The sequence below is a fragment of the Anarrhichthys ocellatus genome, unplaced genomic scaffold, assembly GCF_004355925.1.
Source record: "Anarrhichthys ocellatus isolate YVR2014 unplaced genomic scaffold, GSC_Weel_1.0 scaffold1, whole genome shotgun sequence".
Classification (NCBI taxonomy): Eukaryota; Metazoa; Chordata; class Actinopteri; order Perciformes; family Anarhichadidae; genus Anarrhichthys; species Anarrhichthys ocellatus.
In genome coordinates, this window is record NW_022280031.1 from 6,074,688 (window position 1) to 6,091,129 (window position 16,442).

Below are 16,442 nucleotides of genomic sequence, written 5' to 3' on the forward strand. Positions count from 1 at the left end.
TGTGTGTGTGTGTGTGTGTGTGTGTGTGTGTGTGTGTGTGTGTGTGTAGACTTAAGCAGTCCAGTTTCTGCTTCCATCGTGTGTTTTGATGAATTTAAGGACCCACCATTCTTCATTTTGTCAAGCGCTAGATAGCACACACTACAATTCACAGCTCGTTTGTTTCATATGCATGCACATACACAAATTAACATCCAACCACACAAACAGGGCCATGGGCACATTCAGCTGTGTCAACTCACGAGGTGAGGGAATAGCAGACCTACTTTAACGGCGCTCATGTGCTTAATTATGTCAGCCTTTATCCTATGAGCTCCTGTGAGACTCACATGGTTCAGGTTTGACAACAGAAAGGCTGCGACCAGGACCCTGTGATTCTGCAGGAATTCATTTGGAGGCTGCTATTAATTAATTCTGTGTCAAATAGTACTCTGATCTAATGAGACCTTTGTGTCCCGACTACTTACGTTTGTAGCCACTTTTGCCTTCATTATTGTCAAGTCCTGAGGCTGTTATTCCCCCCCTCACTTTTCTATCTAAAAGTTTTAATTGAATTTCATGTCAATTAGGCTGCCTCTTCACTGGTAATTAGCTACTGTACTGTGTGAAAAAAACGAAATTGTTCCTTCGGCCGTTAACGTTGATGTAACATTTCCAAGGCAGCTTGTACATTTAAATTCTCATATGATTTTGTTGAATAGTTTAGATGTTTTTTTTTTTTAAATAAAATTATTGTTTTAACAGTCATTAATGGCATTTTTCTACAGTAGTTGCAGTAGCAATTCAATGACAAACCCCTCTTGGAATCTCAGTTTATCAGCTCAAATTGAATATATATGCAGTGTAATAAATGCGTGTGTGTGTTAGTTTTTGCTCAAAATGCATGAGATGTACTGAGTAAATGTTTCAGAGTTCTGTAGGCATAATAATGCAGTTTAAATGTGTGTCTTTCTCATGCTGACACCCCCCTCAATGGGATTATGCAGCTGAAATAGCAGCATTCCACAGTTAGAAATGTCTTCTTTTTGTTCTTCAGTTGAAGGACAAAGCGGGCCCCAGTCTGATGACCACAGTTGCCATGCCTGTCTTCAGCACAAAGAATGAAACGGTGAGTGAGTCAGTGAGTCTGAATGAATGTCTCGTAACACTGTTGGCTTGTAACCTCTTAAAAATCAATATTTATACTTCTTGTCACATTTCTGATCTCAGTCTATCAGTTGTTAGCAGTTCCACCAAAGAGACATTTCTCCTCTTAACTTCTCACATGGTTTCCTTTTAATAACTTTCCGAGGTCCAAATAGGCAAAATTACATGGAGATTGGCAAAAAGTCCAGAAATTACTATAAATTGTGCATTCTGTTTTTCTATTTCTTTTTATCTTTAACATTCACCATCTCACTATCCCTCAGATTTATCTTGTGAGCCTTTTGAAGGCCCGACTCCTAGTTTGGATTAAACTGCCTAACTGTATATAAAATGGTTAAAATGAGTCACCCCTTGACCAGCTGTAACAGTAAAATGCTACTTACACATTGATGAATCAGTATTATCTGTCATATATAGTATATCACTGACGGGACATTTCTTTATGTCACGGTAACTTTTGCTTTACTTGAGTACATTTTGTTGATAATACTTCTGATCTTTTATTTAAGTAGGATTTTGAATTCTACCTTTAATGGAGTATTTTAACGTTGTGGAATTGTTACTTTTACTAGGATATGAGTACTTCTTTCGACATTGCGAAATGAATATTCATACAGATTTCTTCTCAAGTTGTGCATGTGTGTTTTGAATCTCTTCGTGCAGAAGAACCAGGGTATTCTGTTGGGGGTCGTAGGAACAGACATCCCTCTGCAGGAGCTGATGAAGCTCATCCCTAAACATATGGTACAATCAGCTGTTCTTGTACTTTTTACTTTAAATAAATGAATTCAGTAATATGCATTTTGTTTTTTAACTTCTTCCTTGTGTATCTGATTTTGTGTTTCTAGTTAGGAATCCATGGGTACGCATTTGTTATCACAAACAATGGCTACATCCTGATTCATCCGGACCTCAGGCCTTTGGTAACTCAGTTTCTTAACGTTACTTTTTCACCAGGAAAGTCTCACAGCATTCCCTGACTTTACCCTGTTTTCCTTGTTTTGTCCATGCAATTCTTTGAATAACAGAAATGATGAACTGAAAGCCTCCGTTAACGAGGGCACACAGAGACAAATGTGTTATAGGAGGCTGAATGGGCTCGTATAGTCTGTAATCCCAACCTTTTCCTTTGATGTATGCATGCAGGGATAAAGGCCACTCATAGGGCTGGCTGGCCTGAGATTTCCCAGAGGTAACTTAACACTCACTGGCAGAGACCACAGCCGCTCGCCCTGGGACCGCTGGTTCCTCAGGAGCTATGGCTGTGCTAGTGGATCTGTGTGTGCCAGTGTTAGTGCTATTCCTCTCTGTGCAACTGTCTGTGTGTTGGTCGGTGTTGTTTTTTTGTGAGTGTGTCTTTGTGGCTAAAACTGTGCTGTGGTTGTAGTCATTGACTTGTTGTTTCTTGTGAACCAGACGACATACAGAAGCAGAGTTTGACATTCTAATGACAGTTTAATGCATTGATGTAGACTTCCTATCAATCACATTAATCATTTTTAATTTACCTGACAGTGTTAACTTCACAGACGATTTGTTGAATAATTACACAGCAAAACCTCCATAACAAGCCTTGATGAATAGGAGCATACTTTTGACATTGAAACACAAAAGACAGATTACAGTGAAGCTTTTCGAAACAGATTTGTTTATTTAATATCAAGCTCATACATTTTGAAAATGATGTGTCACATGATTTCACAGTTGGTCAGGCTAGAGCAGCAGACATGTTTATGCAGCGGTTAGTCCAAATACAACGTCACTACACAAAGTGGATCATTTCTGTGTATGTTGTGCTCCTCTGTGCAGTATCAGGATGGTCAGAAGAGGAGGAAGCCCAACTACAGCAGTGTGGATCTCTCAGAGGTGGAATGGGAAGACAAAGATGATATTGTATGTATAGCTCCTAAAAATGTTATAGAAGTCATTATTCACTGTACAATATGAAACACTAGATGTACTTTGTTCTTCATGCAACATTGTGTGACTGCAATGAACAAATAGCCTTGATTTCACAATGTTACTGGACTGCATGTTCAGTAGTTTGTCCTGTGAATGATCTATTATTTCAAATTAACTCAAAGAATCATCAAAGCATGACTCTGTTTTCAGTATCCTAGTAAAATGGCAGCCACACAAAGGCTGCTGGATCAATGAGCCAGCCTTGACTCCTCTGCCCTATGTGCCTCTTTGTGTTCTTTATCTTTCAGCTACGCAACGCTATGGTGAACAGGAGAACAGGGACTTTCTCCATGGAGGTGAAGAAGACGGTGGATGGAGGGGTGAGGCTGCTGATAAAGATGTTTACTGTCTCTTTATCAGAAGAGGGTTCTTCTCTCTGTTGTCTCTAGACCCGAGAAGCAAATTTCATCTGCACCATTTCTTCTGCTCTTTTTAGAGGCGTGTCCTGAAGATGCACAATGACTATTACTACACTGACATCAAAGGAACACCATTTAGGTGGAGAAAAAGTTTAATTACATTCCTAAAACGACCTTCTGTCTGTTTGTTTTATTGAATTGAATTGAACTATGTCTCGGTTGCCATTAAACGTTGATTCCCTCCTCTGTTTGTGTCTCCAGTGTTGGAGTTGCTCTCTCCAGAGGTCATGGAAAGTACTTCTTCAGAGGAAATGTATCAGTTGAAGCCGGTATGTCACTCTGACTCTGTTATTAGCTCTGTTATTAACTAAAGCCTGAATACAGTGAGATGCATGTCACTCTGAAGGGGCTTACTGTGTCAGTCTACTCAGGCTGGCATTGCTGAAGCGTTACTGACTTGTGTTTTTCAGGGCTCCGTGATCTGGAACAGCCAGATGTCGCCCTGGCAGATGAATGGTAAGGCTGGGGTTATGGGAGCGGGCATTCATGCGTTATGTAGGTTATCCCTCTGTGTTCATCAGGGATGTTGAGGGCTGTGATGTAACAGCGGGGCTCTATTTGGACCACAGGACTTACTGCAACACAGAGGAGCAGCATCAGCACCGTCACCTGACCCAGATTCAAGCCATCAAGCTCTTCATGACGGGCCGCAGACTACACCTCAAATGTAAGGGACATCTGAGTCAGACCGTAATAAACTACACTACGCAGAGCCTGTTTTTATCCACAATTAAATTCTAATTATCATATGAAGAATGAAATTAATAAATAATGGTTACAAAAGAGATGGGTGTTTTGGGTCTTTAAACAACACTCTGCAGGTGACAGAGAGCTCATCCAGGAGGTGTTATTTGATGCTGTGGTCACCGCTCCACTGGAGGCCTACTGGACTGGACTGGCCCTCAACAAGTCAGAGTAAGAACATTTTGGTACTGCTTAATATTCTCCTTGCAAGTCTAATTACAAGTGTTACGAAGGCTGTCTATTAGGGTTTTCTAATGAGCCAACATTGAATGTTTGTGAGTCGTCTGGAATTATAAATGATTGCAAATGTATTGTATGTTCTTACTATAATCAATCAGGTCTGCGTTAGTTAATGGTAATAAGTTGCCATGATCAATTAGAGGAAACACCAGCCAAAGGGATTTTTCACAACCTGACAACACAAACATTGTTTTTTGGTTTTATGGCTTATAACTGATGTTTAAATCATTGTTAACCACTAACAAGACCATTAGTTATAAACTCTTTAATACGCCTTTTTAGAAAGTGGCAACCACATTCTTGTGTTGGAGTGAGGATAATACAAAGGGAAGTTTGTACTTAAAAGAATGTAACTTTGGGAGATTCGCACTTTATTTCTTTAAATCAAACTGCTGAAAACTCATATTAGCTGCAGCTGGAATTTAGAATGATGTTAGGAAGGGGTTTTTTCAAAGCCAGTATGAACAGGAGGAACGATCACAGCAACCAATTTCAATGCATATGTGGACTCTCTGATGGAGGACTATTTCGTCTGTTGATATTAAGTATCCCACTTCATAGATATTACTGTGATGTTTAGTTCTTTGCTGTATGTTTTCTTTCCAACCCTTTACAATAACAATATATGAAACACATGTGGACGTGTGAGTGCTATTTTAAGACAAAGAATATGGTATTTTGACAATATACCTCCAAAATGAGAGCTACATCAGCTGCATCAAGAACTTTCCTCTAATCACCTCTCGGTGTAATCAGCAGCAGATCTGAATCAGTGCATTCAGGGAAAGCATTCAAAAATGTGACACATAGATGTGTTTTACTGCTCTGCATAAACCAACAGGAACTCAGACAAAGGAGTGGAGATCGCCTTCCTGGGTACACGCACCGGCCTGTCGAGGACCAACCTGTTTGTGCCCACCGATCAGCTCTCCAATCAGTGAGTCCTGCTGCTCAACATCTCTCTAATCATTACTTACAGCACAGGGCGAGGCCATGATTGGGCTTGATTAATCTAATCCTTTGCTCCTTTCCTCACTTTCATTCTGTGTGCTTCCTCAGAGATTTCCTGACAGCGGAGGACAAGGAGGGTGTGTTTAATGCTGATCACTTCCCTCTGTGGTACAAGAGAGCTGCAGAGCAAGTCCCCGGCACATTTCTCTACTCCATTCCCTTCAGCACAGGTATGCAGAGCAAAACCAGAGATTTAAGGTAATAGCCCAAGTGTGCAGTACAAAATAAAAGTCCCCTGAACCCGAACAAAACTGCACTGTCCATCTTAATATATTTTCAATTATCGAGTGCAGCATTATATGAATTACTTTTTGGAAACGCATCTGGTGGCTTTAGTCATTCAGAATTTTAACATCTTAATCAGTCTTTTTGTATGTCCCTCTCTCTGTTATGGACTGAGGATTTTACTGGTCTCCACTGATAGGATGTGCAGCATAGCTCACCTCCCTCACAGCTTTTATGCCGTTAATGTTGCCCACGTTCAGTCTGCGAGGCAGAGGATGGAGAATTCAGCTTCACTCTCCAGGACATTTACCACCTTCCCTCTGTTAATGATGACTGCATCCACTCACAACCTGAAATGATCCTATCACAGCACCCATTTCAGAATTATTGGAGTCATCTAGCTGCAGAAAAAGCTCTGACCAGACTTTGCTGTAATGTAATGTAATGGACTGGTACTGCGGTTTCTTTTCAGCCTGCCAACCGGTGAGTAAAGGGCACCATCTAGTGAGCAGAAAGTGTAATCTGAATATACTCTGCTCTTCCTCTCTAGCTTTAGATAATATGAGTGTGGTTTTGGCCAGCACAGCAATTCAGCTCCTCGATGACAGAAAGTCTCCAATCGTTGCAGGTAACAGCCTCTGAACCATCTTTCATAATTATCTTCATGTTGAGACTTATTTTTGTATATTGTGCAGTCTCTTAAGCGTTTGGTTTTTTGCTCAGCTGTAGGGATCCAGATGAAGCTGGAGTTCTTTCAGAGGAAGTTCTGGACTGCCTGCAGACAGGTAAAAACACAACAAATACTGCAGCCTTTTACAATGAGCTCCCTTATTAGTTGTACAGCTTAACTACTTATGTTTTGTTCTCAGTGTACAGCTCTGGATGGAAAATGTAGCATTAGCTGCGATAACGCGGTAAGAACAGTAACATGACTCTAACTTTCTATTTTCTTTCAGGTTATTTCCTTAACACAATCATTTTATTTGCCCCTCTGACAGGACATTAACTGTTATCTCATTGACAACAATGCCTTCATTCTTGTCACAGAGGAGCAATCTCAGGTACGGTGTAAACTGTAATGTTTGTGGGTGCATGTTTACATCTGAAATAATGTAAACACCTAAACACATGCGCCCCGTTTCCTTAACTGCTCCAATTGTCCTTAAATGTTTTTGCACAAGTCTTGAAAATGTATGTAGAGCAACATAAATAAGATAGTTTAACGATCTGGAGGGAAGTAGGGTGAAAGATAGAGGAAGGCAATAAAAGTCTACTTGTCATTTTGCACTTAGAACATCCCACAGAAATGTGAAGATGATAAACAAATCTTTAATTACAACTTACTTAGTTAAGAGAAAGTCCTTTGTTCTCATGATTTTGTCCACCCAGTGTCTGTGTTAATCTGTGTGCCTGTGTGCCTTGACATAACTTCTCTCTCAGACAGGGCTCTTCTTCGGAGAGGTGGAGGGTGCTGTTATGAACAAACTTCTCCAAATGGGGTCCTTCAAAAGGTCTGAGACACGGCAAAACATTTCTCTGAGTCCTGAACTTACACATTGAACCTAACTTTAAAAGCATGTTGTTATAAACATCATATTTGATGGTTATTACAACCTCTGCTACTCTGTTTGTTTTTGCAGGATCGCGCTGTATGATTACCAGGCCGTTTGCAGAGAGTACGCTGGGAGCAGCGACAGTGCACGCACTCTATCAGACGTAAGACGCTAGAAGCAATGATTACATCTACATTTGTGGTCAACACTGGAGGAACATCAGTATAGAGCACAGTCTAAAAATGACCTCCTACATTTAAACAACCTCGTACATAGTTTAATTTAATTTCAGACTCTAACATTAGCTCTTTTTTTCTCTTTCAGCCTTTCACTGTTGTTAAGTGGCTCCTGGCTGAACTTGTTATGTAAGTATACCACAACATTTAGATACGTGTACATTACATGGGCTCATAAAGTACATGATATGATGTACACAATGTGTCGTTATAAAAGGAGAATATTGTTAAATAATAGTTAGTATTTGATTAAAACAAAAAGGCTGGAGATGTAAGTGGATTACTAATATTTAAAAAAAAAGGCATTTACATATTACACCTATCCTGTGTACTAACAGTACCTCATTACTCAGCATGTCAACCAGTAACAAGACAAATAGTTCATGGTTGCTTACTACTTATTATTGTGCTTAAATAGTAGGCTATTAATATTAAGGTAGGTATATTAATCAATTTTCTCATTTACTATTTTTTACTTTGAGAAAGACAATAGTTTACAGTTAATCCATTCTCATCCTTGTGTTACCTGACATTAATAAGTATTTTTCTTATTACAGTTTTCTGCTAGAATTTAACCTGTACAGCTGGTGGAATGTGGATCTTTCAGTTAAAGGTAACTGCGGTTGATGATCATTACAGGCGTGTATGTGTGTGAGACAGAGAGGTGAATGTGTGAGAGAGTATGAGAAGTGGAGCTCTTCTCTGTTTTTCTGTGGTTTTGATAACTTACTGCAGATCAATTTCTCACACATTCAGCTCAGAGGTCTCGAGGTAAACCCACGATGGTGCCGTGTGATACAGAATACCCCGCCTTTGTCTCCGAACGCACCATCAAAGAAACAACAGGCAACATTGACTGTGAGGGCTGTATCAGGTACTTCGTCAGGCCAACAGCAGACACAGTGAATCATCAAATACTGACACTGACTTTCTTAAACAGTAGATGTTCAGTCTGCTACTAATCCTTTAACAGTTTGATTCCAGTGTCTGTCTCTGTTTGGGCCGCAGGTCTTTTGTCATACAGCAGATTCCCAGCAGCAACCTCTTCATGGTTGTTGTGGACAATAAGTGTGACTGCAGCAGTTCTCCTCCAGTAACCATGGATCCCAACGAGATCATGTATATCCTTTTTCGGTGAAACACAGATGTTTGATATGTTTAAGCAGATGCAGAAAGTAGATCATAAAAATATTTGAGTTACTATTATTGAAGTTTAATGTTTGACTTTCACTACTTAAGTGTTGCTTCAGCCTAATAAATGAGTTGGGGAAGCTCTGAACTTATAAACGTGTTCAGTTGATGTATTTACACCCTTGACGCCTTTGAACACAACGAGTCACTAAAATGTGACAGACTGAAGTTTCAGAAGGACAGAAAGAAGCCTGAATCGTGTCATCCTTTCCACCCTGAGGTATGAGGATGTGTGTTTGTCTGCATACAAGTATGTGACTACATGTAGCCTACAGTTATACGGTGAAGTTCATACTGGAGCACAGAAACAGTCTGGTTTACGTGCAGAAGTATTTGTTGACTTCCTCGAGTTGTCTGGTGACGGCCAAGCTCCAGGAAGTCACTGCTCACGACCAAGACCTAACAAATATTTAGAGGAGCTCAAAGGCATATATTTAAGTCAAACAGAGGCAGGCTAGCCGTTTACCCCTGCTTCCTGTCTTTATGCTCATCCTGTTCAACTGTAACAAATCAAAAAGGTCTTTGTTAGGACCGTAGAAAATTGACTCTGTAAAATATTGTAGATCAATCCATAAGTCACGCATCAACCATGAAGCAAGTTGACCACTGATATGAATTCTCACTCTGAGAAACTGAGAAGCTCCATGGAATGAAAGACAGACAAGTTATGCATGATTTGATCATAACAGGATATTTTCAGCTTATTAGAACTTGAATCTTACGTTTGTAGTTTTGGCCATCATTCACATTGGTAATAATAATATTGTAACTAATTGTTGGTATATGGGAACGCTATGATATTGTTAAAAAGAAATCCAAGGGGGCAAAGAGTCAGACAGTCATACTGGTTGTAAATACATAATAATAAATATATAATAATAAATAAACCCTGAGGTTAGCACATTTATTGGGATGAAAAAAGAAGTTGAATCGACAAAATATCACCCAAAGGCCAATTTACTACCTCAGCTTTAACCATACCAAACTCCTGTGCAATTAGGGATTATTAATAGTATTTTAGTTTGGTTTCATTTTGGTTTTTATCTGGAAAAAAGTGGTTTAACTTGTTCAACAACAACAACAACAGTTCACATCTATTAGCAACCACTACTCTCTATCTCAGATAGGTATATCCAACGAGGGTATATCCACCCCGTTAATATTCACTCTTCTACCCTGAACAGATCCATATGTATCACAAATGACTGTGTCTTCTGCAGGAAAATGCCATGGAGTGTGGTTCAGCAACACGCCTCTCCAGTCCTCTAACAGCAGCTCTGCTCCCTCTGATAGCAGCGACCATCAGCAGGTGACCTTTACCAGCAGAACTGGACATCAGTAAGGACTAAATCAACAAGAAGATGCTTTAAACACAGAGAACATGGCCAGTCAGAAATGAATTTGCTCATCCCTCAGGCAGCGCTCTACTAAGAAAAAAATCTTTATATGTAGCACTGAGACTCGCATCCATTATTGCAGAAAACATTAGCGATGTGGCGCAGCAAAAGTAAATGAGATTAATGGGAGTGCTTGGTGACTTTGCTCAGAGCATTGCATATAATGCCACTGACAGTTTGCCATATTGTACTGAATGTGTGCTGAAATTAAATAAGAGAAAGAAATATACTATGTCAACAGTAAAAATAAGGCATTTTTTGTCAAAGTATAAAACAAGTCAAGTTGTGCAAAGGATGATAGTAAGAGATCAAATATATGTTTGTTTCTTTATGAGGAAAAAATGTAAGGAATGTAAAATGCACTTTTGTCGTGTGAAAAGAATGCAGAGCTGTCTTTATTTTGGCAGTAAATTGTTAAAAAAGAGTTGACAGTGCCATCATAGTTTTCTTTCTTCAAATATTTTATTTTGTACCTTAATTCTTTTTGGTGTCTGTAATAATCATGTAAAATAGCTGAGAGACAAGGGGCAATTAGAACTTGCTTTATTCTGCCAGTTTCTCCTTGTTTTAAAGCAGACGACATTTCAGACGAGCTAAAGATGCATGAAGAAGATCACAGAATGTCACATCAATATATCCCGCCATAATTTGTCAAGGTGACCATACTCTTAACCTCATGTTTGAGAAAGCTGATGAATAAATACGAAGAAATATTTTCCTTCCTTTATTTACTCCTTGTGTTATTTTTTAAAGTGTGTGTGTGTGTGTGTGTGTGTGTGTGTGTGTGTGTGTGTGTGTGTTTGGCGATGTAGTGGGGATGCGGATATGTGTCACAGTGAGAGTAAAAGGAGACTAAAAATACAAAATACAAATACAAACAGCAGCAGTAAGTTGTAAATGCATGCAATTTTTTGTGATGCATAATCACACAATACAACCAATTACAAAAATATTGTCAACAGAAAACACATTGGAATAGAAAACAACAATTACAAATAGGAGTAAAATGAGATTTTGTTCGAGCTAAATATCAGTGAAATTAAAGAATAAATTAAAAAGAAGGTAAATTGAAATGCTATATAGGACCCATGCTGTGCTTTGTAAGTCATAGAACTATTTGAAAATGTTGGAAAATGATCGTAGAAGTTTGGTTTAATCAGCATCATCATAAAAGAATAAGACATTACAGAGGTCCAACATTAGTCTAGATTATACCAGTCAACTTTAAACACAAGGTTTACTTTACTAACAGTAAGGCGGTCTGCTTTCCCTTTCTCTATGCAGTATTAAACAGTTTGTGTTTCAGTGTGGCTGCACGGTGCTGTACACCATCCCCTTCAGGGTTGATGCAGCTGGCTCCTCAGAGATGGTGCAGTATAAATGGTACGTGTCCAACTAGGAAAATAAATATACCAACTGTAGCATCCATTAATATATATGACAAATATATCTAATACTGTCCCTCCTGTCAAACTTATATTCTCATTTTGAGACTCCTGCCACCTTTTCACTTTCTCCAAACCTGCTGCTGTGAAATACACAAAGTCTGTAGCCTATATATCAAATAACACATTTCTCTAAATGAAAAAGTAAGCCTTCAGCCTGGCTGATTAGGTTCAAGAATTTGAAGGTCACAGTATAGACAGCATTACCCTTTTAAGTTCACAAAATACACTGTTTAGAGAACAATTCTGCGCCATCTCTACTCATGCAGTATTTTGTTCACATGTGAAAAAGAGTTAGACCCGAGCAAAGGAGGTTATTTTTGTTTCACTGCAGTGGTTGTCTCCCACACGACACACGTGGTTTATTTTCAGTTTGAGGTGCAGGTCTTGTATGTTTGTTCTGTGCAAGCTGAAGATTTACACAATAGTTATTTTAGTAGCTCTGAGCTAACAGATGCTTACCTTATCAGACAAACACATCGACATTGTTCTCACCAGTTCTTTTTTAGTTATGCAGAAGTGCAGAAACCAGCAAGATGCCCACCGTTACTCCAAAAACCAGCCACAACTGCTACAAACTTCCTTATCCACGTTTCTGCTTCGCCTCAACAGAAGCCATAAACAAGTATCAGTTTTGCTTCTCACAACATTAACAAAAAGCAGGAAGACTGCGCAGAACCGTCTTCCAACCACCAATACCAGTGCATACCAAATATACAAACTGCAAGAACATTATTGCTTTGTTAATGATTTATAGCAATAATTAGTAAGAGTAATTTAGGTTGTAATAATTTAATCACTGAACTCAAGTGCTAAAGAATTACACATACTCATGTGAGGCTGTTTTCAGAGTGGTTGCCAGGTTAGAGCTCTCTTTAGTGCCAGGAGAACAAACACTTGAACCTAATATGTGCACAGCCACAAACATTAACACCACACAGTAATAAATGTTAGCATTTCCATGCAATAACAACAATCTTTAGTCTACCCGCTATTTCATCAGATTCATAGGAGTCATACTAGTTTCTGCTTAAGAAACAAAAGCATATTAACGTTAAAACTATATATTGTTTTCCTTTGTACTGGGGGTACAAATATTACACAGCGCATTGTTCATTTACTTGAATAACCTGGGCGAGCATCTGCAAAGTAGGAAGCTTGGTTGGATTATGAGACGTTGGGCCCTGAGGCGAAAGGCGTGTATGTGCCTCTTTGGGCATTTTGAGTCTCTTTGTGATTGGATTGACACTTTTCATAGTGAGTCTCTTTTGGAGTTCTATTTGTCTTTTTGTGTCTCTTTGTAGTTGTTTTATGTTTCTTTGTGGTCATTTTGAGTCTCTTCCTGGTTGTGCGAGTCTCATTGAGTGACAGTTTGTAGGTGAAGGGCCTGACACTTTGCCCCTTTGTATCCAACACACACATACAAGATAAAATTGCGAATGTTACTTGGTGGACCAACAATCCAACCTGGTGAATCAAAGAAACTACATTTCAATATATTGAAAACACTGAAACACATAATTTGTAACTAACTTAAGTCACATTTATTATGTTTAATTTTGTAACCTGATGTTTGTTTAATAACAGTTACCAGAGCAGAAGCATGGAACCTGCTAACAGTCAGACCAGGCAAATAAAAAGACAAAGACCTCTTCAAATTTAAACACTAATTAATACTGAGTTGCTATATGTTCTGGATTGCTACCTTTCTGTATAACATATCCTACATTTGGTCGTACTGAATGTTGGCATTGCCGGGGCCATGCTTGACTCTCTTTTCACAATATCTACAGTAGGAGAAGACTGTTTCAGATGATAAATGTCCAGTGTGTATAAAATAAATATTTATGTAAACATTTTAAATGACATGAAATCAAAAACAGGTACAGGTATCCAATGTTGAATTGAGTCCCAATTGACTTTAATAAATACGTCAATTTAATTGGGTGTGTTGTATCAAATACATTATGTCATAATAAAAAATGTCATTGTATAGAGGGTCATAAAAATGACATAGAAAAGCCAAAATACAGTATGCCATGAAATGCCATAAAAAAGGTTATATTTTCCTTTTATTCATTTTTTATTTAAAAAATGTCAGTATGCCATAAAAATGTCATGAGAAATGTCAATACAGTATACCATACAAATGTATATAGTATGTCATAAAAATATCATAACATACTACATCATAAAAAGTAGTATGCCATAAAAATGTCATAGTATAGTATGCCATAAACAAATATATCATACAGAATGTCATAGTATTTTATGCAAAATAAAAGTCAAAATGTTATGGACTTTAACCAAAAAGTAATTATTTGTTCTGTCAGTTTTTAACGCTAATGCAATAAAAGATTTTACAGGTAATGCTCAACCAAAGTTCACAAGCAGGAGTTGCGCCTGAAAGCTTTTAGCTGTACCACCGATGTGGTTAGCACAACAAGCTGCGAGTCAGTCAGAGCGAAAACATAACAATTGAGCTAGAAGACTCCTGATGACAGCTGGCGCCACCATTGCAGAGTATCCTGGGAGAGGGATCCCTCCTCTGTTGCTCTCCTTCAAGATTCTTCCTGTTTTTTCCTCCCTGTTAAAGGATTTTTTGGGGGGAGATTTTCCTGAACCGATGCGAGGGTCCTGGGACAGAGGATGCCGTATGTGTACAGATTGTAAAGCTTTGAAATTTGGGATTTGTGATATTGGGCTATATAAATAAAATGTAACGTAATTTAATTGAATGTAATGTTTTCCATTTAAAGCGCCATAGAAAGAAACACAAACCTCAACTTCAACCTTTGAAATTAATTTCTACTTTTTTAATAGTTGTGAAAGCATTGCAACACATGACACACGTTATATTCTGACTTTACTTCTGTGTCTAGTCAATAAAGTTCAATTGAGCCATTACACCATTATAGTTTCAACTCTTTGGGATACTGATGTACTAAGCGTAAACATCTAAACTGTACATAAAAAAGCAAAGTGAAAGAGGAGCAAGAGAAACAGTTGGAGGTCAAGTTGACTTTGGAGTGCTGTACACTACATTGCTCAGGGCTGATGTAGCTGGCCTCTCTCAGGTGCAGCTGGTGTCCCGCTATGAAGAAAAAGAAACAGACATAACTGTTGTCAGTGAAGTGTAAATATTTTTAATAAGAATAAAAGTTGCACATGTTTAGTATCTGTCATGCTGCAATAATAACATTTGTATGAGTGTACCTGTACCTGTCATGTTATGCCTGTTAACTGTGATCTTTAACAATTATATATTGTTTTAATAATACACAAATTATAATAATTTCATATATATATATATATATATATATATATAATCATTTAAAATGTTCTATAGATATTGCAATAATACAGTAACCGTGTAGTGAAAATCTGATATCCCGACAGCCCTACTATGAACCTTAGACTACATTCTGGACGAGAGAAGCAGCTCACCAGTTCGTAGAGTAGGTGACGATACTGTAGGTTTCATCATAATCAACCTGCAAACCATTTAGTCTAAAGGGGAAAAAAGTTTAAAACAAGGTTTTGTAAAGAGTGTTTCTTCATTAAAGAGGAGAGCAAAAGCACAGTACATATACCAGATGAATATACTGTATTATACTCCCCAAACATCTAAATGATGTGACTAAAAAGTGACTTTCTGACCCGACAGTTGTCACTATTACTCTGCTGATTCCTTCATGTCAACACCTACTTGTTGCTGTGGGTTGCTCCATCGACCTACCTCCTCCTTCCTGCTTTTATTCAAGTTTTGTCAATTTGTTGCGTTAACAAGGATCTATTGTGATCTCTGAATTATGTATTCTTTGCTGCTCAGACCTTTTGAGAGGTCCTTCAAAGAACCTTAGTGCCAAATGTCCACGTGCCCTTGAGAAACGCATTTATCCTGCAACTGTACTAGAGCAGCTCAAAGACAGCTGGAATAAGACTGTAGTTATCTTAAGCAGCTGCCAGAAAGAACACTTGAAACTATGACTGTAAATCAAAGCAATGATGAAAAAGAATATACGTAGTGGTATTCACTGGAGTTTACATGACAACATTTGAGAAATATGATTTCTTACCTCTTGGAAACACATTTTTCTAGAAAATGCACAAAAAAATAACCAATGATTATTGAAAACAATGTGAAACCACATTAAATATTTCCTATTTTAGAAAGAACACATGGTAATTTGTATTTAATTCTTACCAATCCTGCTTTGAGTCAAGAGAAGTGTCAATCCAAGCAAGACAACTCCCACAGTCACACCACCTCCAATCATCAATGTAATCTTCTCTGCATTAATAGAAGAGACAATTAACAAGTGCCTTCCTAATGTTAACATAAAGGATTTAAGACTAGGTAAGAATAAAAACCCTGAGAAACATTTATGTTCAATACTCCTCCCAATATGAACGTGGTCATGCAATACATTTAGCACTCACATATAGCATAATACACATATATGTGATTAATTAAAGTCTGACTCAATGTATCTGTAATTTTGTTACCTGATGTTTGTTTTATAGGAGTTACAGGAGTTGAAGCAAGGATCAGAGAGAGATCAGGAACAGTAGGACCTGCTGAATGAAAATCTTTTATAACTTTCAAAATAACAAATATATAAGTGATTTGTGATAATGATCTGGATTTCTATTTAAATGTATGTCCTACCTGTGGTCATACTAGATGCCGGCTTAGTCTGCGTCGTGCTTGACTCCACAACATCTACAACAAAAGAAGATGGATTTGGACCTGTCAGCTTCATGTGTGAACAACAGTGTGGGACGGTGCCAGTCCCAGTAAGAAAACACCTCCCAAACAAGCCGCAAGTATCAGGAACTTCCATGTCCAAGTTTCTGTTTTGGAAGCCAC

The 16,442-nt window shown here is 38.3% G+C and overlaps 1 protein-coding gene across 1 annotated transcript in view; it reads left to right on the forward strand.

Annotated features, from left to right (window-relative positions):
* Window positions 1–10,787, forward strand: part of LOC116387096 (voltage-dependent calcium channel subunit alpha-2/delta-3-like) — a 29,933-nt gene extending 19,146 nt beyond the window's left edge. Inside the window, exons 16-39 of the mRNA XM_031853891.1 lie at window positions 1,037–1,108; window positions 1,810–1,890; window positions 1,995–2,069; window positions 2,956–3,039; window positions 3,357–3,428; window positions 3,545–3,606; window positions 3,729–3,796; window positions 3,938–3,983; window positions 4,097–4,194; window positions 4,349–4,442; window positions 5,353–5,448; window positions 5,571–5,692; window positions 6,298–6,375; window positions 6,471–6,532; window positions 6,617–6,661; window positions 6,746–6,808; window positions 7,188–7,258; window positions 7,388–7,463; window positions 7,625–7,665; window positions 8,094–8,149; window positions 8,293–8,410; window positions 8,545–8,657; window positions 8,865–8,947; window positions 9,948–10,787. Of these exons, the coding sequence (XP_031709751.1) occupies window positions 1,037–1,108; window positions 1,810–1,890; window positions 1,995–2,069; window positions 2,956–3,039; window positions 3,357–3,428; window positions 3,545–3,606; window positions 3,729–3,796; window positions 3,938–3,983; window positions 4,097–4,194; window positions 4,349–4,442; window positions 5,353–5,448; window positions 5,571–5,692; window positions 6,298–6,375; window positions 6,471–6,532; window positions 6,617–6,661; window positions 6,746–6,808; window positions 7,188–7,258; window positions 7,388–7,463; window positions 7,625–7,665; window positions 8,094–8,149; window positions 8,293–8,410; window positions 8,545–8,657; window positions 8,865–8,947; window positions 9,948–10,040 (1,869 nt within the window). The 3' untranslated portion in view covers window positions 10,041–10,787. The remainder of the gene's footprint in view (window positions 1–1,036; window positions 1,109–1,809; window positions 1,891–1,994; window positions 2,070–2,955; window positions 3,040–3,356; window positions 3,429–3,544; window positions 3,607–3,728; window positions 3,797–3,937; window positions 3,984–4,096; window positions 4,195–4,348; window positions 4,443–5,352; window positions 5,449–5,570; window positions 5,693–6,297; window positions 6,376–6,470; window positions 6,533–6,616; window positions 6,662–6,745; window positions 6,809–7,187; window positions 7,259–7,387; window positions 7,464–7,624; window positions 7,666–8,093; window positions 8,150–8,292; window positions 8,411–8,544; window positions 8,658–8,864; window positions 8,948–9,947) is intronic.
* The last annotated feature ends 5,655 nt before the right edge of the window (window positions 10,788–16,442 follow it).